The sequence below is a fragment of the Callorhinus ursinus genome, unplaced genomic scaffold (genome assembly GCF_003265705.2).
Source record: "Callorhinus ursinus isolate GAN/ISIS: 27379988/994484 unplaced genomic scaffold, GSC_fseal_2.0 scaffold116, whole genome shotgun sequence".
In the NCBI taxonomy this organism is placed as follows: domain Eukaryota; kingdom Metazoa; phylum Chordata; class Mammalia; order Carnivora; family Otariidae; genus Callorhinus; species Callorhinus ursinus.
Window position 1 is genome coordinate 647,701 of NW_027397178.1, and position 24,116 is coordinate 671,816.

The 24,116-nt window shown below is 40.2% G+C and overlaps 1 protein-coding gene and 2 pseudogenes across 1 annotated transcript; all 3 read right to left on the reverse strand.

Moving 5' to 3' along the window:
- Positions 1 to 937: 937 nt before the first annotated feature.
- Positions 938 to 1,906, reverse strand: LOC112833253 (olfactory receptor 11H6-like). Its single transcript, XM_025884306.2, has one exon. It carries the CDS (start codon positions 1,904 to 1,906, stop codon positions 938 to 940), a length of 969 nt encoding a protein of 322 aa, XP_025740091.2.
- A 16,815-nt stretch (positions 1,907 to 18,721) lies between these two features.
- On the reverse strand, positions 18,722 to 21,555 carry LOC112832875 (toll-like receptor 11; annotated as a pseudogene).
- Positions 21,556 to 23,127: 1,572 nt separating this feature from the next.
- Positions 23,128 to 23,802, reverse strand: LOC112832876 (vacuolar protein sorting-associated protein 29 pseudogene; annotated as a pseudogene).
- Positions 23,803 to 24,116: the final 314 nt, after the last annotated feature.

Sequence of the window (24,116 nt, forward strand, 5' to 3'; positions counted from 1 at the left end):
TTTCAGGTAATCATATTTCCAGGTCTCATCTCTCAGTACATTTACTCTTTTATATTGAGTGGTACTAAGATAAGGAATATAGTAAGTTATAAGAACCTAAAACAACCCAGAAAGCAAGCAGTTAGAAAAAAAACTATTCACAAAATCCTATTTAAGAATTAGATTTGCTGAGAAGAAATTGTTTGACAAGCCCAGTTTGAGGAACAATCTAAAATTGCAAAGGGCCTACATATAGAAAACAATTATTCTGAATAAGAAAGGGAAAGATGTTCTGGTTGTTCTGGGGGTGATAGGAAGAAGATGAGGAAAGAAGAGAAAGAGGCAGAACAGGTATAATATTAAAGATTGAGTGTTCAGCACGGTGACCTTTCCTATGACTTTACCTAACCTCAACCTGTAGTCAGGTTAATAAACCCACACAAAACTGGAATTACTTTGTTTTTGGATAAAATGTTGAAGGGGTGAGTCTCATATCCAGATTGATATGATCAAAACAAGATGGGGTAGATTCAGGGGTGGAAGGAAGGGAGCACACATGAACATGTTTACATGGTATGTATGTAGGGAGATAGTGGTGGGTACTTTAGACATGTGATCACTGAGAAACTGGGGGTCAGACAAATTTACCTATATCTGCAAAAGATAGAAGCTGACAAGGTGACATCTGGGTTATATACGGTTTTTCTGCAAAGAGTTCTGAGAATGTTTTACATTTTCCTGTTTGCATGCAAGACATACAAGAATATTAATACAATAAAGCCTAGTACAAATGATTTATGCAAGTTCTTGTAAGATCTTATTTCCTATTTGCTTCATTGAGATGCATTTCTAAAAATATTCCAGGGAATATGAGAGACATATTTGCCTTTCAAATTTACTTAAGACCATTAACCTCCTATAATTTTATATCACTATGTGTTCTACACATATATGGATTCTAGTTCTTGAGAGGCTGTCTTTGACCAAATCTCATAATCCTAAACAGTTTTCTCAGGGCCTTCTTCATCTCCTTATTCCGGAGGCTGTAGATCAAGGGATTGAAAAGTGGAGTCATCACAGAATAAAATAGAGTCACAATTTTCTGGATCCCTGTTGGATTGCCTGCTGTTGGGCTCACATACATCACCATGATAGAGCCATAGAAGAGGGACACCACGGCCAGGTGGGAACCACATGTGGAGAAGGCCTTACGCCGACCTTCTGCTAAGGGGACCCTCAGCACAGCTCTGATCACCAAGGTATAGCAGCTGGTAATGAAGAGGAAGGTGGAGAAAATGAGGACTGAGTTATAGACGGCACAGATGGTCTCAGTGGCAGGAGCTGGCACACAGGACAGCTTCATAAGAGGTCCTGGGTCACACAGGAAGTGATCAATTGTATTGGGACCACAAAAAGGAAGTTGGGAGATGAGGTAAACTGGGAGGAGAAAACAGGAGAAACCGGACACCCAGCACCCAGCTCCTATTCTGATGCAGCGCTGAACAGTCATGACAGTGGGGTAGTGCAGGGGCCTGCAGACAGCAAGGTACCTGTCAAAGGCCATGGCGGACAAGAAGAAGGTCTCAGTGGTACCCATGGAGAAGAAGAAGTAGAACTGGAGGAAGCAGCCATAGAAGGAGATGGTGCTGGTTTCAGACAGCAAGTTGGCTAGCATATTGGGGACAGTAGAGGTGACATACCAGATCTCCAGGAAGGAAAAATTGGCCAGCAGGATGTACATGGGGGTGTGGAGATGGTTGTCCCACAACACTGCAGAGATAATGCACAGGTTTCCAGTTAGTGTCAGGACATAGATTGCAAAGAAGAATGAGAAGAGGAGGATCTGAATCTCCCAGGAACAAGGGAATCCAAGAAGAATGAATTCACTCACAGGGTCAGAGTGGTTATTTTCAACTGGGTTTTTCATTTTTTTGAAATGAATTCAAACTGCAATAATAAGACAACACCATGTTACAAATAACTCTACATCTTAGGATGTTCTCCGATTTTCTTTACAATTCAATTGGAAGCACAATTTTAGATTACCTAAAGATATTTAGCCCTCTTTTTCCCAGTGATACTGGGAGGAAATAAGGAACTTGGGGGTGTGGGTGCTTGTTACAGCTTTACCATCATTATCCCCATTCCCATCATGGGCAGTTAAACCCCTGCCTTTGTTTTGTGTCCTCAGCACTACATTAGATTAAGATAGATGCTTCTTGTCATTCAGAGGCTTTCAACCAAGTTCAGAAATATCAACATTTAATCAACCATTGCTTACAGCAAGGCCACTTGTGACATTTGTGTGCCCTCTTATTTTTAAAGATTTGAAATCACACAACTTGCAATGTTACTTTCTCTCAGTGTTTAGAGACATAGGCACAATTCTTCAAAGTACTCTTTATTTTTAACTTGGTTCCCTTTGCGGTTAAAAATTTGTTGCTGAAGAGAAGTAAGCTTCTCGTTCTGTCACCTTGAATAAACATTTTAAATGAAATTGGTATGAATGAATGAGGTTTTATTTTTATTTTTTTAAAGATTTTTAAAATTTATTTTAGAGTGAAATTGAGAGAGATCACAGAGGGAGAGGGAGAAACAGACTTGCTGCTGAGCGGAGAGCCTGATGCAGGGCTCGGATCATGACCTGAGCCAAAGGTAGATGCTTAATTGACTGAGCCACCAGGTGCCCCTGTATGGATGAGGTTTAGACCAATGACTAATGGTTCTCTTTTAACTGAGAGTTACCCTAACTAGAGTACACAGGCTTCAGTCCTCAGCTGAAATTTATCTATCACATGCAGGGAAAGTACCTCATGATGGTATTCTATATATATTTTGTCATGTAAAGTAAAAACAACTATGTTGTTTTGTCCCCGAAAGCATTCTGAGATTTGAATTATATTAATTGGAGATCTGTGCATAGACTAGTCATCCTCATTTCTCTCTATATATTATCTCAGGATTCTATGTCAGAGTTTCTCCTGGTTCACTTGACCTGTACATGTGTCATGTCCCTCCTACCCCACCCAGGACCTAATCCTTGATATTTTTCCTTCTCCCACAATCCTCTCTCTGTAAGTGACCTGACAGCCCCTTGATATAAAAACCAACCATCTGTGTTAAGATGAAGCGAGATTTTCCCTCCCTAGCTATGAAGTGTCTTCTGCAACCTGGATTTATCTACCCAATTTCTTTCTCAATATCTCCATTTGATATCTAACGGAACATGCCTATGATTAAACTTTTTTGATTCTTCTCCCCTCAAACTGGCCAATCCTTCCTTCACTGCCATATCACTAAATGGCACCACCATTCACCCAGCTGCTCAGTCTATACACTCTGGCTACATCCTTACCACTCCTGTCAATACTCTATATCAGCAAGTGCTCTAGGCCTCATGTTCAAAACATTCAGAATCTGAACAATTTTTAGCATTCCTATCAGCTTCACCCTGGTGCATGCTACTATGAAATTCTCATTTTCACCACTACAAAAGCCTCTTAAATTGCCTGTTTCCATTTTTATATGCCTAGAGACTGTTACCCACGTAGTAGCTGATGACAGTTTTTAGAAAATCTTGACCGTGTCAGCTACTTGATCTCAATCTTTTAAGTATACTTAAAACTCCCCAATTCCTTACCATAGCTAGGAAGGTCAATGAGGCTTTCCTCCATGTCCTCATTTCCTACCACTCTTCCCCCTACTGGCCCCACTCCAGCTGTGCTGATCCTTGACCATGCCAGGGGTGGCCCATATCCAGGCCTGGAACATCCCTCTCTCTGTCCCTCTCTCCACCTGGCCAGTGTTCACATGCCTCAATCTGTTAACTTCATTCGGATTTCTGGTAAAAATCAGAAACTCACAGATGCCTTCCCTATTTTAGTCCATCTTTGCTACTCTGTTTCCCAATCCCACTTTAGTTTTCTTTAAAGTGCCTATAGCTACCTGGCATTGTATTATCTACTTAGTGTGTATTTTCTTTCTCAACAGTCTGAATGTAAGAGGAATGCATTTTTTTGCTCACCAACATTCCTAGAATCTAGGACACTATCTGTTATATTATAGGTGCTTATTAAATATTTGTTATCTCAATTAATGACATGCCCTAATACTAACCAGTTAAGGAAATAGTTGTGTGTAGCCAGAGGAAAAAGATTTTTAAAAAATGCAAAGATTGGAAACTCCATTTTGCTAAAAACAAAAGCTAGGCAACAAAGATTTTGTTTGTTATGGGGATACACCATCAATCCAAGGAAACAGGAGGATATCCATGACAGGAGCCTGCTCAAGACAACCATGTTTGAATAATTTCATCTTTCTTTATGTCTCTTTCATCCACGCTGCTTTGTGCCGTGAGTTTTCTTATTGTTGCTAAGTTATTATAATCTCCTCTAAGGGTGTGTGTGTGTGTTGTATGTGTACACTGTATCTTGCTGTCTTCTCTGTTTCTAATTGTCCAAATCTTTATTTTTATTAAATGGCTTTTATAATTGTTCCCTCTCATTTTTAAATAGGTAAGTGGACTGTTTTAGGTTATTCCCTCTTGAAGGAAGTGTGTTTATAGTCCATAACTGACATTTTTTCTCTATGTAGTCAGTCAATGTCCTTTAATAGAAAAATGTCCTTCTCTTACTACCTGATGTTTTCTTCTGCCCCTTATTCAGGGTCAGGAAATCTGGTATATGTGATTTGAGTAAGTAATGTATAGAATGAAGTTGTCATTCCACAATTTATTCTTGGCCCATGTGGTTTTGTGGTTCAGCTAACATCTCAATTTAAGTAAAATACTATTATTTTTATTAAATATATTTATTAAAATATTTATAAATAAAACACATATGACAGTATTTATTTAGAATAGTTCTGATGCTGGAGGTTATGTTATATAGTTGAGAGTGTAACCAATTTCCATTAGGAGGAAGCTATTTTAAATTACATTTTCATACGGAAAAAATATAACAGGGTTAGAGGAAAGTGAAAAGGACATTACCGAAAAAATCTGAGCTGTACCTTACTTAAAGCTGTTATGTGAAGATTCCAGAATCCAATAGAGGGCAGACATCCATGGAGTCTGCCTGGGTCTCCTGTGTTCTCTCAATTCAGCAGTACAGTGTGAAGCCACGCTAAACACAGTGGTGCTCCAATTCACGTTTCTTTTCAGGCTTCTGAAAGGGGATGAGTGTTGAAAGGTAATATTAGCAAGGAGAGCAATTATTTGAAGCCCACACAATGACTATACTGACCATTTCAAGCTGGTTACATGAAGTTATAAAGGGCACCGTGGTCTCTCCTGATTTGGGAATGACTGATTACAGCCCTGTCTCTAAAGGAAGGTATGTAGCAAACACATTCTGAATCATGATTATTCTGTTCTTGACAATCCATCTTGGAGGTGTGGTGATCCAGAGCACTCTATGCGTGCATTCAGGCCTTACTGCTGAGCTCCAGTCTCTTGTGCACTTTTTAATAAATGTGCCAAGGTTTGCTTCTGACCCTCCTGGATTATCTGAATTTTCCCAGTGGTCTCATCTAGGAATAACAATGAGAAAGTTTTGGCTAGATCTCAGAAAGTATTTCTTTAACTGAGGCCTAAATTGTTCCAACCTCTAGGGCAAAAAGGAAAGATGGTAAGGCCTGGTTCTTAGCTGAAGAATAAGTTGGTCTTAAGCCTTGGATCAGAATGTTAAGTATAAACAGAAGCATCTGCATATATTTTTATAGTAATGCAGCTGTGTTTTCCCGCAAAAGAGATGACACTTGGATTTAGGAATGAAAATATAAGAGTTAAGGGTTCTACAAAACCAAAGGATATAAAGATAGAGTTTAGTTATAGTAAAGAATTTACAAAACCCTTCAACGGATTGTTCCCTCTGTTCTTTCCTTTCTATAATTGAATATATATATCAACCCCAAGCATGCTATTGTAATGCTGGGATTTTTAGATCAGTAACTACTGTTCCATTATCACTTGACTATAAAGTTTTGTCCTACTTGTTCTGTGAATTTGTCCTTTTAGTCTCACTTCAGCCTGGGTAAAGTAAATTGAACATTTACATCAACATTATAATTGCTACAACTAATATTGTGACTTTAGAATGTATAATGGAGGTAATGCTCTAATCCTGTTTGACTCTATGGAGATCAGATAAAGAGTCCTTCAGAAATTCTGGGTCTCATAATTTAAGAAGCACATGGGCAAATGGCAGTGATTTTGGAGGAAAGCAATTTAGAGGGGGCCTTGGAAGTATGAAAAATGAGTAACAGTGGAAGGAATTTGCATATTTAAATTGGAAGACAAAAGACTATCAGAAAAAAGGGAAAGTGACCATTTAACAGAACAATTCATTTTGTCCTATTTGTTTCCAAAGTACAGAATTAAAAAAAATAGGTAAAAGTTATAGGGAGATACATTATAATTCAATATGGAGAATAGCTTTCTAACAGAGAAACCTGTCCAGTGATGGAACAAGCTACTTCAGAAGACTACTTTCTATCATGGATTTTGTCAGATGTAGGCCGGGAAAGTGGTAAGAGGGATTTAAGTAAGCATCAGAAGCAATTTTTTTTTTTCAATCCTGAAACTCCCTGATATGCATTTAAGATATGTCAAGGAAAAAAAAATTTACCCAGGTAACCTCAATGACATAAAGAAAAGTGTAGTGGGAAATACTAAGGTTAGTGAGAACTTGAGGTTTTCATTAACACTGATAAATATGAATAGTATCTTCTAAATGTCATAAGTTGACAATAGACAAAGGGGGAAAAAAGGGAATTCTGGAGTGCTGTAGTCAGTAAGATCCCAGAGTTATGTCATGGGACTACAAATAGTCCAATTCTATTAATTGAAGAAATTTTTTTTTTATTTTTTCCTGAAAAATGTGTGTAGGACTCTTACTCTCTGAACCAAAATTTGAATGGCTCTATAGTTTGGCCAAAGGCAATTCTGCAAGAATTGTGTAGGGGGGTTCTGGGGATTTTGAGGAAAAAGATGTGACCATGAGGTGGCAGTAGCACACACAACTTTTATTTGGGGACACTGCTTTGAACATTTGGTTGCTGGGGAAATTACTCACTTTTCATGAGGCCTTTCAGAGGCTATAGGCTTACAGGCCAGTACTCAGAAGGGGAGGAGGACTAAGGGCTAACTAACCACCAGGAGATAGATGGGGGTCAGAGAGTAAGCTTACCTGACTAGGTGCTGTTAGCCTGGAGAAGGGGAGGACTCTGTCAGAAAGTTCCAAAGGGCAGCAATAACTTGGGGGTCTTTATTTATCTATGGCTGGCAGAATTTATCTTATCCATGGCTAGAAGATATTGGGCACAGTTTCCTGGGATATGCAAAGTAGGCAGGCTCTAGATGGCTAAAAATCTATTTATTTGGGCTATATATAAAATAATTAGGTATGTAAAAATTTTGGCACCTGTCGGCTTTTGAGCTACCAGGATTCAACCTGCCGTGAAGAAGTAAACAATCTAAGGGCCAATATACAGAGCCATCATTGGCTCATTTATATAACAGAAGGGCTTTGAAATAGATTGTGATGGTTTGTACTTTATTTTCTGTGTTTATCCAGACTTCAGCATTCATGCTCTCTCTACATGCTTTCATGTATACATGTACACATATATATGTATATGTATGCACACACACATACTCACCACGTCTTCTTTCTCCATTCATCTATGGATGGACACTTGGGTTCCTTCCATATCTTGGCTATTATAAATAATGCTGCAATTAACACAGACATGCATATATCTTTAAATTAGTGTTTTTGTTTTCTTTCGTAGTGGAATTACTAGATCATATGGTAATTCTATCTTTAATTTTTTGAGGGACCTCTACAGTATTTTCCACAAAGGCTATACCTATTTAAATTCCCACCAACAGTGCACAAGTGTTCTTTTTTCCCCCCATCCTCACTAATGCTTATTTCTTATTTTTTGATGCTAGTCACTCTAACAGGTGTAAGGTGACATCTCATTGTGGTTTTGATTTGCATTCTCCTGATGATTAGTGATGTTGAGCATCTTTTCATGTGTCTGTTGGCCATCTATGTGTCTTCTTTGGAAAATTATTCAGGTCTTCTGCCCATTTTAAAATCAGATTGTGTGGTTTTTATTTTGGTGTTGAATTATATAAGCTCTTTATATATTTTGGACATTAACCTCTTATTGGGTACCATTTGCAAATATCTTCTCCCATTCAGTAGTTTGGCTTTTTGATTTGTGGACAATTTTCTGTGCATAAGGTTTTTATTTTGATGTAGACCCAATGGCTTATTTTTGCTTTTATTTCACTTGCCTGAGGAGACCTATCTAGAAAAATGTGGCTAAAGCTGATGTCAAAGAAACTACTGCCTATATTTTCTTCTAGGGGTCTTATGGTTTTAGGTCTCACATTTAGGTTTTTATACATTTTGAGTTTATTTTTATGTATGGTATAAGAAAGTGTTCCAATTTCATTCTTTTCCATGTACCTGTCCAGTTTTCTCGACATCATTTATTGAGGACACTGTCTTTTCCTTATTGTATATTCTTGCCTCATAGATGAATTGACCGTATAAATATGAATTTATTTCTGGGCTCTCTATTCTGTTCCATTGATCTATGTGCCTATTTCTGTGGCAGTACCATATTATTTTGATTACTAATACCTTGTAGTATATCTTGAAATCTGGAATTGTGATGCCTCTAGCCTTGTTCTTCTTTTTTAAGATTGCTTTGCCTAGGGAACTTAACCTTTAATGCAAGTTTTCTGTGAATCTTTTTTTTCTTTAGAAAAAATTATTGGAAATAGATCACATGTGTGTGTATTTTTAAGATGTTTGGCACACACTTGTCTATTTTAACTTTGTAGCAAGGTAAATTGTCATTGGTTAGAGATAATTGGAAGACAGTACTGGTTTGCGATTCAGAGGAACTTGGGCCAAACTTTATGATATACTATCTGTGCTGGGGTGGTAAATAACATTTATGTGCTTAGATTCCCCATGTAATATTGTCAGAGCCTCATGAGTTAAGGACACTCTTTGAGTTTTTGGACCTTTGATGAATTGCAGACGTGGTTTCAATCTAGTTTCAGAGAACTGACAAAGATCTCATCGATTCCTGCAACATTCTGCTAGAATAAAGTAGATTTTTTTTTAACCAAACAAGTAAAATCACTTTCAGCAGGCAGGATAAATTCATTATGAAAAATGCAGATGTAATTCTAGAAAACATTTTTGTGTATTCTTTTTTAAAGGATGCCTTGTGGGCGCCTGGGTAGCCCAGTGGGTTAAGCGTCTGCCTTCAGCTCAGGTCATGATCCCAGAGTCCTGGGATCGAGTCTCACATCAGGAGCCCTGCTCAGTGGGGAGTATGCTTCTCTGCCTCTCCCCTGGCTCATGCTTTCTCACTCACTCTCATAAATAAATAAAATCTTTTTAAAAAATAAAGGATGCCTAGTGTTGAGAAGACCAGTAGGTATCAGAATTGTTTTCTGAATGAATACCTTGTTTCCAAGTGCTTTTTTTTAATTTAAATTCAATAGCCAACATATATTATGTCATTAGTTTTTGATGTAGTGTTCAATGATTCATTAGTTGTGTATAAAACCTAGTGCTCATCACATCACATCCCCTCCTTAATGTCCATCACCCAGTTACCCCATCCCCCCACCCACCTCCCTTTCCACAGCCCTCAGGCTGTTTCATATAGTTTGTCTCCCTCTCTGATTTCTTCCTATTCAGTTTTCCCTCCCTGACCCTATTGTCCTCTGCACTATTTCTTATACATTCCACATGAGTGAAACCATCTGATAATTGCCTTTCTCTGATTGACTTATTTCATTTAGCATAATACCCTCCAGTTCCATCCATGTCAATGTAAATAGTAGGTACTCATCCTTTCTGATGGCTGAGTAATATTCCATTGTATATATGGACCATGTCTTCTTTATCCATTCATCTGCTGAGGGACATCTTGGCTCCTTCCACAATTTGGTTATTTTGGATATTGCTGCTATGAAGATTGGGGGGCAGGTGCCCCTTCTTTTCACTACATCCATATATTTGGTGTAAATAACCAGTAGTGCAATTGCTGGGTCATAGGATAGCTCTATTTTTAACTTTTTGAGGAACTTTCCAGCCAAAGTGGCTGTACCAGCTTGAATTCCCACCAATAGTGTAAGAGGGTTCCCCTTTCTCCACATCCTCACCAACATTTGTTGTTCCCTGCCTTGTTAATTTTAGCTATTCTAACTGGTGTAAGGTGGTATCTCATTGTGGTTTTGGTTTGTATTTCCCCGATGACAAGTGATGTGGAGCATTTTTTCATGTGTCTCTTGGTCATTTGTATGCCTTTTCTTTTTTTAACATCACTTTATTAATTTTTTAAATTTTTATTATGTTATGTTAGTATGACTTCTTTGGAAAAGTGTCTGTTCACGTCTTCTGCCCTTTTCTTGACTGGATTATTTGGTTTTTGGGTGTTGAGTCTGAGAAGTTCTTTATAGATCTTGGATACCAGCCCTTTATCTGTTATGTCATTTGCAAATATCTTCTCCCATTCTGTAGGTTGCCTTTTAGTTTTGTTGACTGTTTCTTCTGCCGTGCAGAAGCTTTTTATCTTGATGAAGTCCCAAATGTTCATTTTTGCTTTTTATTCCCTTGCCTTTAGAGATGTGTCTTGCAAGAAGTTCTGTGGCTGAGGTCAAAGATGTTACTGCCTGTATTCTCTTCTCTGGTTTTGATGGAGTCCCCTCTCACATTTAGGTCTTTCATCCATTTTGAGTTTATCTTTGTATATGGTGTAAGAGAATTGTCCAGTTTCATCCTTCTGCATGTGGCTGTCCAATTTTCCCATCCCATTTATTGAAGAGACTGTCTTTTTTCCATTGGATATTCTCTCCTGCTTTGTCGAAGATTAGTTGACCATAGAGATGAGGGTCCATTTTTGGGGTCTCTATTCTGTTCCACTGATCTATGTGTCTGTTTTGTGGCAATACCATGCTGTCTTGATGATCACAGATTTGTAATATAGCTTGAGGTCAGGCATTATGATGCCCCCAGCTTTGGTTTTCTTTTTCAACTTTCCTCTGGCTATTCGGGGTCTTTTCTGGTTCCATACAAATTTTAGGATTGTTTATTCCAACTCTGTGAAAAATGTCGATGGTATTTTGATAGGGATTGCTTTGAAAGTGTACCTTGCTCTGGGTAGCATAGATATTTTAACAATGTTTATTCTTCTAAAAATACCTAAAGGACGTGTAGAAGGAATAGCAAATAAAGCCTAAACCAAGGAGGAGAAGAGAAATAATGAAGATTAGAGCAAAAATCAATGAAATAGAAACCAGAACAGTAGAACAGATCAATGAAACTAGAAGCTGGTTCTTTGAAAGAATTCATAAGATCAATAAACCTCTGGCCCGACTTATTCAAAAGAAAGAAGAAAGGACCCAAATTAATAAAATTATGAATGATAGGGGGGAGATCATGACTAACACCAAGGAAATACAGAGAATTTTAAGAACATATTATGAGCAACTATATGTCAACAAATTGGGCAATCTGGAAGAAATGGATGCATTCCTGGAAACTTAGAAACTACCAAAACTGAAATAGGAAGAAATAGGAAATCTGAAGAGATCAATAACCAAGAATGAAATTGAAACAGTAATCAAAAAACTCCCCCCAAAAAAGAGTCCAGGGCCAGATGGCTTCCCCGGGGAACTCTACCAAACAGTTGAAGAAGAAATAATACCTATTCTCCTGAAGCTGTTTCCAAAAATAGAAATGGAAGGAAAACTTCCAAACTCATTCTCTGAGGCCTGCATTACCTTGATCCCAAAACCAGACAAAGACCCCATCAAAAAGGAGAATTACAGATTAATATCCCTGATGAACATGGATGCCAAAATACTCACCAAAATACTAGCCAATAGGATCCAACAGTACATTAAAAGGATTATTCACCACGACCAAATGGAATTTATTCCTAGGCTGCAAGGGTTGTTCAAATTTCACAAATCAAACAATGTGATTGCTAGATCACATTAATAGAAGAAAAGACAAGAACCATATGATCCTCTCAATAGATGCAGAAAAAGCATTTGACAAAATACAGCATCTTCTTGATTAAAACTCTCCACAGTGTAGGGATAGAGGGAACATACCTCAATATCATAAAAGCTATCTATGAAAAGCCCATAGCAAATATCATTCTCAATGGGGAAAAACTGAGAGCTTTTCCCTTAAGGTCAGGAACATGACAGGGATGCCCACTCTCACTACTTTTGTTCAACATGGTACTAGAAGTCCTAGCCTCAGCAGTCAGACAACAAAAAGAAATAAAAGGTATTCCAATTGGCAAAGAAGAAGCCAAACTCTGTCTCGTCGCAGATGACATGATACTTTATATGGAAAACCCAAAAGACTCCACCCCCAAATTACTAGAACTCATGCAGCAATTCAGCAATGTGGCGGTATACAAAATCATTGTACAGAAATCAGTTGCATTTCTATACACTAACAATATGACTGAAGAAAGAGAAATTAAGGAATTGATCCCATTTACAATTGCACCAAAAATCATAAGATACCTAAGAATAAACCTAACTAAAGAGGTAAAGGATCTGTACTCTAGAAACTACAGAAAACCGATGAAAGAAATGGAGGAAGACCGAAAGAGATGGAAAAACAGTCCATGCTCCTGGATTGGAAGAATAAACATTGTTAAAACACCGAGTGCTTTCTAATATGTCATCCCATTGGGATTTGGTTTCTTCATCTAACATTTTTATTTGTTTTATTTTTTTAAAATTTTATTATGTTATGTTAGTCACCATACAATACATCATTAGTTTTTGATGTAGTGATCCACGATCCATTGTTTTCGTATGACACCCAATGCTCCGTGCAATACGTGCCCTCCTTAATACCCATCACCAGCTAACCCATCCCCCCAACACCCTCCCCTCTAAAACCCTGTTTGTTTCTCAGAGTCCATAGTCTCTCATGGTTCATCTCTCCCTCTGATTTCCCTCGCTTCATTTTCCCCTTCCTTCTCCAAATGTCCTCCGTGCTATTCCTTATGTTCCACAAATAAGTGAAACCATATGATAATTGACTTTCTCTGCTTGACTTATTTCATGTAACATAATCTCCTCCAGTCCCATCCATGTTGCTGTAAAAGTTGGGTGTTCATCCTTTCTGATGGCTGAGTAATATTCCATTGTATATGTGGACCACATCTTCTTTATCCATTCCTCTGTTGAAGGGCATCTTGGCTCTTCCCACAGTTTGGCTATTGCAGACATTGCTGCTATGAACATTGGGGTGCATATGGCCCTTCTTTTCACTACATCTGTGTCTTTGGGGTAAATACCCAGGAGTGCAATTGCTGGGTCATAGGGTAGCTCTATTTTTAATTTTTTTGAGGAACCTCCACACTGTTTTCCGAAGTGGCTGTACCAACTTGCATTCCCACCACCAGTGTGAGAGGGTTCCCCTTTCTCCACAACCTCTCCAACATTTGTTGTTTCTATCCCTGTCCATTTTTGCCATTCTAACTGGTGTAAGGTGGTATCTCAATGTGGTTTAGATTTGAATTTCCCTGAAGGCTAATGATGATGAACATTTTTTCATGTGTCTATTAGCCATTTGTATGTCTTCTTCAGAGAAGTGTCTTTTCATATCTTCTGCCCAGTTTTTGACTTGATTACTTGTTTTTTGGGTGTTGAGTTTGAGAAGTTCTTTATAGATCTTGGATACCAGCCCTTTATCTGTAGTGTCATTTGCAAATATCTTCTCCTATTCTGTGCGTTGCCTCTTTGTTTTGTTTACTGTCTCCTTTACTGTGCAGAAGCTTTTTATCTTGAAGTCCCAAAAGTTCATTTCTGCTTTTGTTTCACTAGCTTTTGGAGATGTATCTTGAAAGAAGTTGCTGTGGGCAATGTCAAAGAAGCTACTGCCTATGTTCTCCTCTAGGATTTTGATGGATTCCTGTCTCACATTGAGGTCTTTCATCCATTTTGAGTTTATCTTTGTGTATGGTGTTAGAGAATGGCCAAGTTTCATTCTTCTGCATGTGGCTGTCCAATTTTCGCAGCACCATTTATTGAAGAGACTGTCTTTTTTCCATTGAACATTCTTTCCTGCTTTGTTGAAGATTATTTGACCATAGAGTTGAGGGTCCATATCTGGGTTCTCTAATCTGTTCCATTGGTCTATATGTCTGTTTTTGTGCTAGTACCATGCTGTCTTGGTGATCACAGCTTTGTAATATAGCTTGAAATCGGGCAACATGATGCCCCCAGCTTTGTTTTTCTTTTTCAACATTTCCTTGGTGAATTGGGGTCTTTTCTGATTCCATACAAATTTTAGGATTGTTTGTTCCAGCACTTTGAAAAATGTCATTGGGATTTTGATCAGGATGGCATTGAAGGTATAGATTGCTCTGGGTAGCATAGACATTTTAACAATGTTTATTCTTCCGATCCATGAGCATGGAATATTTTTCCATCTTTTTGTGTCTTCTTCAATTTCTTTCATGAGTGTTCTGTAGTTCCTAGAGTATAGATCCTTTACCTCTTTGGTTAGGTTTATTCCGAGGTATCTTATGGTTTTTGGTGCTATTGTAAATGGAATCGTTTCTCTAATTTCTCTTTCTACAGTTGCATTGTTAGTGTATAAGAAAGCAACTGATTTCTGTGCATTGATTTTGTATCCTGCCACATTACTGAATTGCTGTATGAGTTCTAGTACTTTGGCGGTGGAGTCTTTTGGGTTTTCCACATAAAGTATTGTGTCATCTGCGAAAAGAGAGAGTTTGACTTCTTCTTTGCCAGTCTGAATACCTTTTATTTCTTTTTGTTGTCTGATTGCTGTTGCTAGGACTTCTAGTACTATGCTGAACAATAGTGGCATCCTTGACGTGTTCCTGATCTCAAGGGAAGGGCTTTCAGCTTTTCCCCATTGAGGATGATATTTGCTGTGGGTTTTTCATAGATGGATTTTATGAACTTGAGGAATGTTCCCTCTATCCCTATACTCTGAAGAGTTTTAATCAGGAAAGGATGCTGTATTTTGTCGAATGCTTTTTCTGCATCAATTGAGAGGACCATATGGTTCTTCTCCCTCCTCTTATTAATGTGTTCTATCACACTGATTGATTTGCGAATGTTGAACCACCCTTGCATCCTGGGGATAAATCCCACTTGGTCGTGGTGGATGATCCTTTTAATATATTGTTGGATCCTATTAGCTAGGATTTTGTTGAGGATTTTGGAATCCATATTCATCAGGGATATCGGTCTGAAATTCTCCTTTTTGATGGGGTCTTTGCTTGGTTTGGGGATTAAGGTAATGCTGGCCTCAGAGAATGAGTTTGGAAGTTTTCCTTCTGTTTCTATTTTTTGAAACAGCTTCAGTAGAAGAGGTATTATTTCTTCTTTGAATGTTTGGTAGAATTCCCCAGGGAATCCGTCAGGCCCTGGACTCTTGTTTTTTGGGAGGCTTTTGATCACTCCTTCAATATCTTTAGTGATTATTGGCCTATTCAGGTTGTCGATTTCTTCCTGTTTCAGTCTTGGCAGCTTATAGGTCTTCAGGAAGGCCCCCATTTCATCCAGATTGCTCAGTTTATTGGAATATAGTTGTTGATAATAATTTCTAATAATTGTTTCTCTTTCCTTGGTGTTAGTTGTGATCTCTCCCCTTTCATTCATAATTTTATTAATTTGGGTCCTTTCTCTTTTCTTTTGGATAAGTTTGGCCAGTGGTTTATCGATCTTATTAATTCTTTCAAAGAACCAACTTCTAGTTTTGTTGATCTGATCTACTGTGTTTCTGGTTTCTAATTCATTGATCTCTGCTCTAATTTTAATTATTTCTCTTCTAATGCATGGCTTAGACACCTTTTGTTGCCTTTTCTCTAGTTCTTTGAGGTGTAGAGCTAGTTGGTGAATTCAGGATTTTTCTATTTTTTTGAGTGAGGCTTGGATGGCTATGTATTTCCCCTTTAGGACCGCCTTTGCAGTATCCCATAGGTTTTGAACTGATGTGTTTTCATTCTCATTGATTTCCATGAATTATTTAAGTTCTTCTTTGGTTTCCTGGTTGACCCAAACATTCTTGAGCAGAGTGGTCTTTAGCTTCAAAGTGTTTGAATTTCTGCCAATTTTTTTCTTGTGATTGAGTTCCAGTTTTAAAGCATTGTGGTCTGAGAATATGCAGGGAATAATCTCAGTCATTTGGTATCGGTTGAGACCTGATTTGTGACCCAATATGTGGTTTATTCTGGAGAAAGTTCCATGTGCGCTTGAGAAGAATGAGCACTCTGTTGTTTTAGGGTGGAATGTTCTGTATATATCTATGAGATCCATCTGGTCCAGTGTGTCATTCAAAGTTCTTGTTTCTTTGTTGATTTTCTGCTTATATGATCTGTCCATTGCTGAGAGTGGAGTATTGAGGTCTCCTACAATTAACATATTGTTATCAGTATGACTCTCTATTTTGGTTACCAGTTGGCTTATGTAGATGCCTGATCCCATGTTGGGGGCATAGATATTTACAATTGTTAGATCTTCTTGTTGGATAGACCCTTTAAGAATGATATAGTGTCCTTCTGTGTCTCTAATTACAGACTTTAGTTTAAAATCTAATTTGTCTGATATAAGAATTGCCACCCCAACTTTCTTTTGAGGTCTGTTGGCATGGAAGATGGATCTCCATCCCCTCACTTTCAGTCTGGATGTATCTTTAAGTTCAAAATGAGTCTCTTGTGGCAGTATATGGATGGGTCGTGTCTTTTTATCCAGTCTTCAAACCTGTGCCGTTTTATGGGAGCATTTAGGCCATTCATGTTGAGAGTGATTATTGAAAGATATGAATTAATTGTCATCATGTTGCCTGTGAAGACGTTGTTTTTATAGATTGTCCCTGTAAATTTCTGTTGTATATCTCTCTTGGGGTTTTTCTCCTTTTATAGAACCCCCTTTAATATTTCTTGCAGGGCCAGTTATTGGTCACATATTCTTTCAGTTTCTGCCAGTCATGGAAGCTCTGCATCTCTCCATCCATTCTAAATGACAGCTTTGCCGGATGAAGTATTCTTGGCTGCATGTTCTTCTCATTTGGTACCCTGAATATGTTTTGCCAGGCCTTTCTGGCTTGCCAGGTCTCTGTGGATAGGTCTGACGTTATTCTGATGTTCCTCCCTCTGTACGTAAGGAATCTCTCCCCCTAACTGCCCTTAAGATGGTTTCCTTGGTTCTAAGATTTGCAAATTTTACTATTACATGTTGGGGTGTTGGCCTGTTTTCCTTAATCTTGGAAGGGGTCCTCTCTGCCTCTAGGATGCGAATGTTTGTTTCATTCCCCAGATTAGGGAAGTTCTCAGCTACGATTTGCTCAAATATCTTCTAATCCTCTCTCTCTGTCCACTCCCTCAGGATTCCAATTATTCTGACATTGGAACGCTTCATGGTGTCACTTATTTCTCTTATTCTATTTTCATGGGTTCTGAGTTGTTTTTCCCTGGCCTTCTGTTTTCCCTTTTTATCTGTTATATTGTCTTCCGGGTCGCTTATTCGTTCTTCTGCCTCACCCTAGCTGTTAGATTATCTAGATTGGATTGGATCTCATTGATAGCATTTTTAAGTTCTGCCAATTCAGCTTTCATTTTTGCCCTTAGAGACTCTATGTTGCCATTAATTGATTTCTCCATTCTAGCCGTTGTCTTCACAATTGCTAGCCTGAATTCCATCTCTGACATCTTGGTTATATCTGCATCCATTTGTAAATCTGCAGCATAAATCATAATCTCTGAGTCTTTTCTATTTTGGGGGTTCCTTCTCCTAGTCATTCTGCTGATGGGTGTTTGAGGGAATGTATAGAGTCCAAATTATTGACCAGACCCCAAGCAAGATGCACCTGTTTTCTAGGGACCTTAGGGTTGCTGGCCTCTTGTTCTCCCAGCCTGTCTTCTGGGGGAGGGGCCTGCCACGCTGTTAGTCAGGCAACCCTGTTTGGACGGAGTTGCCCTGCCCCCTGTGGTGGGGGATGGGCTCAGTGGGAATCAGTTTTGGGGGCTTTTGTTGTCTGGCAGCTTTCCCTGGCGGCTTTCTCATCTCTTCCATGAGTCAGAGCAGAAAAGACCGTTTCCAACCCTCTGCCTCAGAGTAGAGAGACCACAGTCTGTTCTTCAGTGAGCTCTCCAGGCCACACTGTCTCTGTTTCTGTCCCTGCTGTTATATACTGCAGCGTCCAGGGTTGTGCGCCCCGCCGCAGCCTCCCAGTCCTGCCTCCAGGTTGGGGCACGTCCCTGCCCTTTGTGCTTCTAAAACCACCAGCTACTCCCAGTTTGCATGGGCAACCCCACTGCTCTGGGTTTCCACTCTGGGGGCTGCCCTAAAGTCCTTTCCCCGCCACTACTGGTCTGCGAGTCTGTGCCCCATCTCCAGCGAGCGAGGCTGTCTCTCACCAGCAGTGTAGGATCCCCATGGCCAGGCACCCTCCCGCTGCCATTTATCTTCCGATATCTGCCCACGGAATCACAGCTTCCAGCTTCCTACCTTGAAACCAACCGCTGGCAATATTGTTTGTAGAGATCCAGATCTTCTTACATCTCAGGCTGATTTCGTGGGTGCTCAGAGTGGTCTGGTAGATATCCAGCTCAATTCCAGGGACCAGTTGAAATAGGGTCCCCTGCTCCTCCGCCATATTTCCTCTCCGCTCCAAATTTGCCTCATCTATCATTTTTAGTGTGAAAACTGGGCTTGAACTAAGCATTGCCTATAGACTGCCTTTCTGAACCGGGATTCCAGTGATGTGTTGGCATCCAGAACCCTGCTAGGAGTTTTTCTTACATGACTGAATCTCTCTTTCAGAGTTTCTAATACTCTCTCTCTCTCTTGCCCACCTTTCTTTAGCCTTTTCTGGAGTTGCTCACAGAAGACATCCTATTTGATCTCTCTTGGGACAAATTGAAGTAGTCCTCTTTCTGCAGCCACCAGGTAAGGTGGTGGTAGCTCTGCAATTGCAGCTAATAAGAATAAGGTCCAGAAATAGGAGCAGGAAGTAAGTCCCAGGCTTGGCCACCATGTGATAGGTAGTGAGCCTTAACTTCAGATTGCACCAGGAACTTCTTAGGGCCTGGCAGCTGAGCATATAAAGGGTAGCTTTCTGTTCTCCATGCTAGTGACCACACATCCACCTTGTTCTGCTCGACTACAAAGTCCCTCTGTGACTGGCATAGCCTCAAATCCTTGCTGGCTGCCCTTCTCCAGGACAGGAACCAGTTCTTCTAGCACCAGGCTCTGTCTTGCCTACAATGGGATACAAGGGCATCATAGTGGAATTGGCTTCTGGGGTGCTACCCACCCAATTTCCACCACCAGCCATAAAAAAGGGATTAAAGGACAGCCAAGCAATGCAAGAAAAGGTCAGCAGAAGCACAGAGTGAAGCTGGTTAGAAGGTCCTGAAACTCAGGGTCATGTGGGCAGTGACCAGAGAGGAAAAAGGGCAGTGGTCTTTTGAAGTAGTCAGAGGCACTGGCCCTATAGATGGATTTCTCTAGCCCGTACACAAAAGCACTTGCGGCCTGTGTTGCTCAGGGCCCCACCCAAGAGCTTTGCTACTGACAAATGAAGGCAATACCTGAGAAACATATAAAGCATTTGGGAGGTTAGTTCCTGAAGGCTGCTGCCCAGCCTCAGGGCCCATTCAGAGTTGAGCAGAAGCAGCCACAGGAGGCCCAAGTCCCTGAAGCTGGAGCCACAGAGGCTCCTGAGATTTAGGTGGTTCAATGCCAGCACCTCTATCTGAGGCAGCTCCTTCAGCAGCATCTCCAACTTACTGAACTTGGCTCATAAGGAAAACCTAAGTCCCCCAGCTCTAGCACTCACAGCTCAGGAATCCCCAGATCTTCTTTACCCTTGTGATCAGACCAGAAGTGTACATGTTCCAGGAGAGGAAGCTGTGGAAAGAATCTCTGGGATTTATGGCTAGATAAAAGGTAGAGCCTGCAGCCTCACAGAGGCAAATGATATAGGGAAGGGAAATAAACTGTGGTATTATTCAGATGCAGCAATATACTGGAAGTTTGTAAGGTAAGACTCTCCAAGAACAAGAAGGGTTCTCCACTGAGGACCTAAACTGGAGGCATATGTCTACCCGTACCTCCATGCTGAGCAGTGCTAGAAGCAAGGGAGGATAGATGGCCAGCATCTCAGGAGAACTCAGTTAAAGATGGCTCAGCTTCTGGGGACCTTGGCACTGCCTGCCTGAATGGGTAGAGACACCTCTAAATGGGTGTCCAGAGCATTAGTGAGGTAGGGGCAGGAAGAAAGGAGAGCCAGCCTAGTTTTAGCATCTTAATTTGGTTCCAACTCAGATCTCAGGCCTTCAGCTACCTCAGACCCTCTGGGTTCTCACTAGAAAAGTCGGAGATGTAGTTAACACTCAGAACCCTTGGAGTTGAAGAATTGGGGAGAAGGCCCTATATGGCAGAACACAGAGCTTATTGTGGGACAGATGAAGTATTTGCAGATTTGAGCTGACCAGTCTTTCTGGGAGCACCAAGGTTGGGCCCAGCTTATTCATTGACAGATTGAGCCTCTGAAGCTGGGTTAGGGCACTTAGAAACCTGGAGGGAGGTAACTGTGGGCCACTGGCATGAAGGCTGAGGAGTTCTAGGGAGTGGCAGCTTGGATAATCCCTTTCCTCTGTGTTTTGGATTTGGTTTCTGCCAAGGTCAAATGCACGAAGCTCAAAGCAGACTGCCACATTCCCAGGTAGTTTTTCTATATCTGTCCCCACAAGGGAGAGGGAGTCCAAGTGGAACTGTCCTGAGTCTAGTTCTAATGCACATAGTGGGAGTGCCATCTAGTCTCAGGAAGTGGAGCTGGAGGCCATGCAGAGCTCTGCCATGAACCCAGCTCAACTTCAGGTCAGCACACAGATCCAGCACCTCTGGGGAGGGGTTCCATGGACTGAGGCTGGTGGTAGGAGAGGAACCAGGGATAAGGTTTGGGAAGAGCCCTGGCACTTCCTTCTCCATTAGACAGCTGTGCCTTAGGGTTAGATGACTAAAGCTGATGGGCAAATGGATGTTATGGCTATAATTCAGGTGATAGTCATGGAAGGAAAGGGTATTGAGGAATCTGAGAGGCTCCAGAGCATCTGAAGGGAGGAACGGACTCCAGCAATAGGGAGCATGATGCTCAAAGGAAAGGTGATGCAGCTGGTCCAATCCTTCAAATACCCCAGATGTAATCCTGATGTTTCCCAGCTGCAGCCTCAGCTGTGTTGTGGGGAAGTGTACAAAGGCATCAGTTGGCAGGATAAGAACTGTGCCCTGGAAGCACTGCTGTTAGGGTCTGAGCCTGGTCTTTAACACTGGAACATGATGCAAAAAAGATGCAGTCCTGGGGCCAGAGAACAGAATGGGATATAGTAGGAGATGTTAGGCAACAAGGAGCTGTCTGCTATGCTGCAATCAGGAGTAGTCCATGCCCAGCTCATTCATCAGAGGCTCATCAAGGTCATCAGTAAGAGAGAGAAACGAGTGAAGGGGAATAGAGATCTTTCCATCGTTGATATTGTTTTAGGAAAAGGGGAAAGAAGAGGAGTGTCAAATGTGCCTCCCTAAAGACAAAAGGCCAATGGAAACAGAAACAGACCAGCAAAAAAAGCCAACAACTTACAAGAGATTCCAGCAGAGAAATGGGCAACACTTCCCAATCCTCCTGCCAGGGATGATTAGCGCCAATTTCTAAGTTCTCTGGAGGGGAGCCCTCAGCTATGAATGGCTACTTCCAAGATCAGGCAGCAAATTTATTTGTCTTATTACAAGGTAGATTGGAGGAGAAAAAATAGTAATGATACAAACATAGTAAGACTTGAACATACACTCTTATTTGATCCTTAGCCATGTGATCTATGTGGGATAATTATTCTTATTCTTATTTTACTCATGAGGGAATGGAATGTCAAAGAAGTTAGGTGACTTGCTGGATGTCACAAGTAAAAGTGGCAGAGTTGGGACTACAGCCTGGGTTTCCTGCCTCCAAGTATGGTGGTCTTTCCACTACAGAAGTCCTCAGGTAGGACTAAGGAAACATTTCAAGTGAAGTTTTATTGCTGAGTTTATGTCAAGTTTATGAAGAGAGCCTCAAAAGTTAGTTCAGGTAAAATATAAAGGAAGTGGAAAAAGTGAATTGGAGAATGAAACAGAGAAAAAAAGCATTAAAACAAAAAATGAAATCATGATACTTTTCTGTTCAGAATATAGTGATGGAGGTAGGAGGTTCCACTGACATTTTCTCACTGCTTTCTTATTCCACTCCCATGGAAGGCCTCCAGTTTCTCATTATGAGATGACCAGTCACCATATGTCCCCCCTCTAGGTTCCAGAAAATGTAGAGGCAGGAAGCCAGACTGGCAGAGTGAGATGGCAACTAACAACAGTGAGTGTATTGTCCTCCTGACAGAGGTGAGGCTTATTCAGTAACTCATGCCTTTGGGCAAAGGACTATTTGGTCTTAAAAGATACAGACTTTTCTGTCTTCCATTTGAGTTCCCCAGGAGGATTACATGCCGGGATGATCACATAAAGCTGGCTTTGGAAGCACTAAAACTCCCTTTCCTTGACCACCAGATTTATGTGTGCTTCAGAGTTCAGTGAAAAGTTCAGAAGAGGCCTGAGGAGAAGGGCCAGGGGATGCACTGTCTAGATGACTTACCCTTGCAAAACTATCAACCTCATTGTGAATGTCACTCAGCATGCTTGATGCTGAGTCATTCTATTTCTATGGCTATTCCCTTGCATTTTATGTTTTATTTATTTATTTTTATAAATGAAAGATAACTCTTTATTACCAAAGGAAAAAATGTATACAAGAAAATCTAGATTCTTTTTCTTCATGCACTACCTTTTGTAGTGAAGTTCCAAATATCAACTTTGAGGGTATTTACAAGGGTAAATTTTTCTTAGCACATGACACGGTGTGGTGGACATTTTTTCATAGAAATCATATACAGAAACAGAATATATTCTTACAGTTTATTAGACGCTTAGAACATTGTGTTAACAGAAGACAATATTTTATATGGTATTAACAGAAGACAATATAAAATATCATAAAAGTGATATGATCTTGTGTCTCATAAATGTTTAATTACTTGATTTGAACAGGGGAATGAAAAAAACAGCAAGACAGGCCTGGCTTTAAGATTTTTTTTGTATTTAACTCCTTTTACTTTTACATCATCTCCAATTAGCTGATACACATAAATGACAACTATAGAGGCCTGGTTATCCATTGATACAAATGAAGGAATAATGTTTGTTTCTAAGCATATAATGCTTCAGTGGCAGAACCTGAGTTAATGTAAAATTTTTTTTCATGCTCAAATGCTTCAAATTTGTGTACATATCCTGAGTTAAGAATGTCCACATCAAACTGCCCCTGCAACAGGGTTAAGCTGGCCATGTCTCCAGTGCAATAACTTGATGCCTACAGATCAAACCAATTTTGAACTGTCCAGCAGTCTCAACTTACTGTTCTGGATAATTCAGATTCTCGTCAAAGACTCCTCTCACAATATGAACATCACTGGCCAGAGTCTTGAGATAGTCATACCTCTCTTTGGTGCAAAGATTTCCAGTACAGAGAATGTGCTGAATCTTTCCTGGCACCAGCATTTTTTTTTTTTTAATTTAGTCAGCAAACTGTTTCACTGGTGTGGGATGTGCAGGTCTCCATACCAGCACTGACTGGAGAGAGAACAATCTTCATCTTTAGAGGGGGATCCCTTCAGATACGGATTGAAGTACATAGCTGATGTGTTGATGTGAGAAGCATCCTGTCACTGGGCTCTGCTCAGTCACCACAACCATGGCTGCCTTCTTCCATGGGCTCCTTGGCAACCCCCTTGCATTTTAGAAAGGCTGTTTCTTGTGCTCACACTGCAGTCTCTGACTGTGTCAAATAGAATGTCCTGTTATTCTTGATATTCCTTTTCTATTTTAGTATCTAGGAGATTTCAAAGCCTGAAATAGATCTCAGACCAAGGAGACACAGTGTCACTGGGGCAGAGATCCTAGGAATACAGAACAGTTCTGGACTGTGGAGTGAGTATCCTTTGTCCTT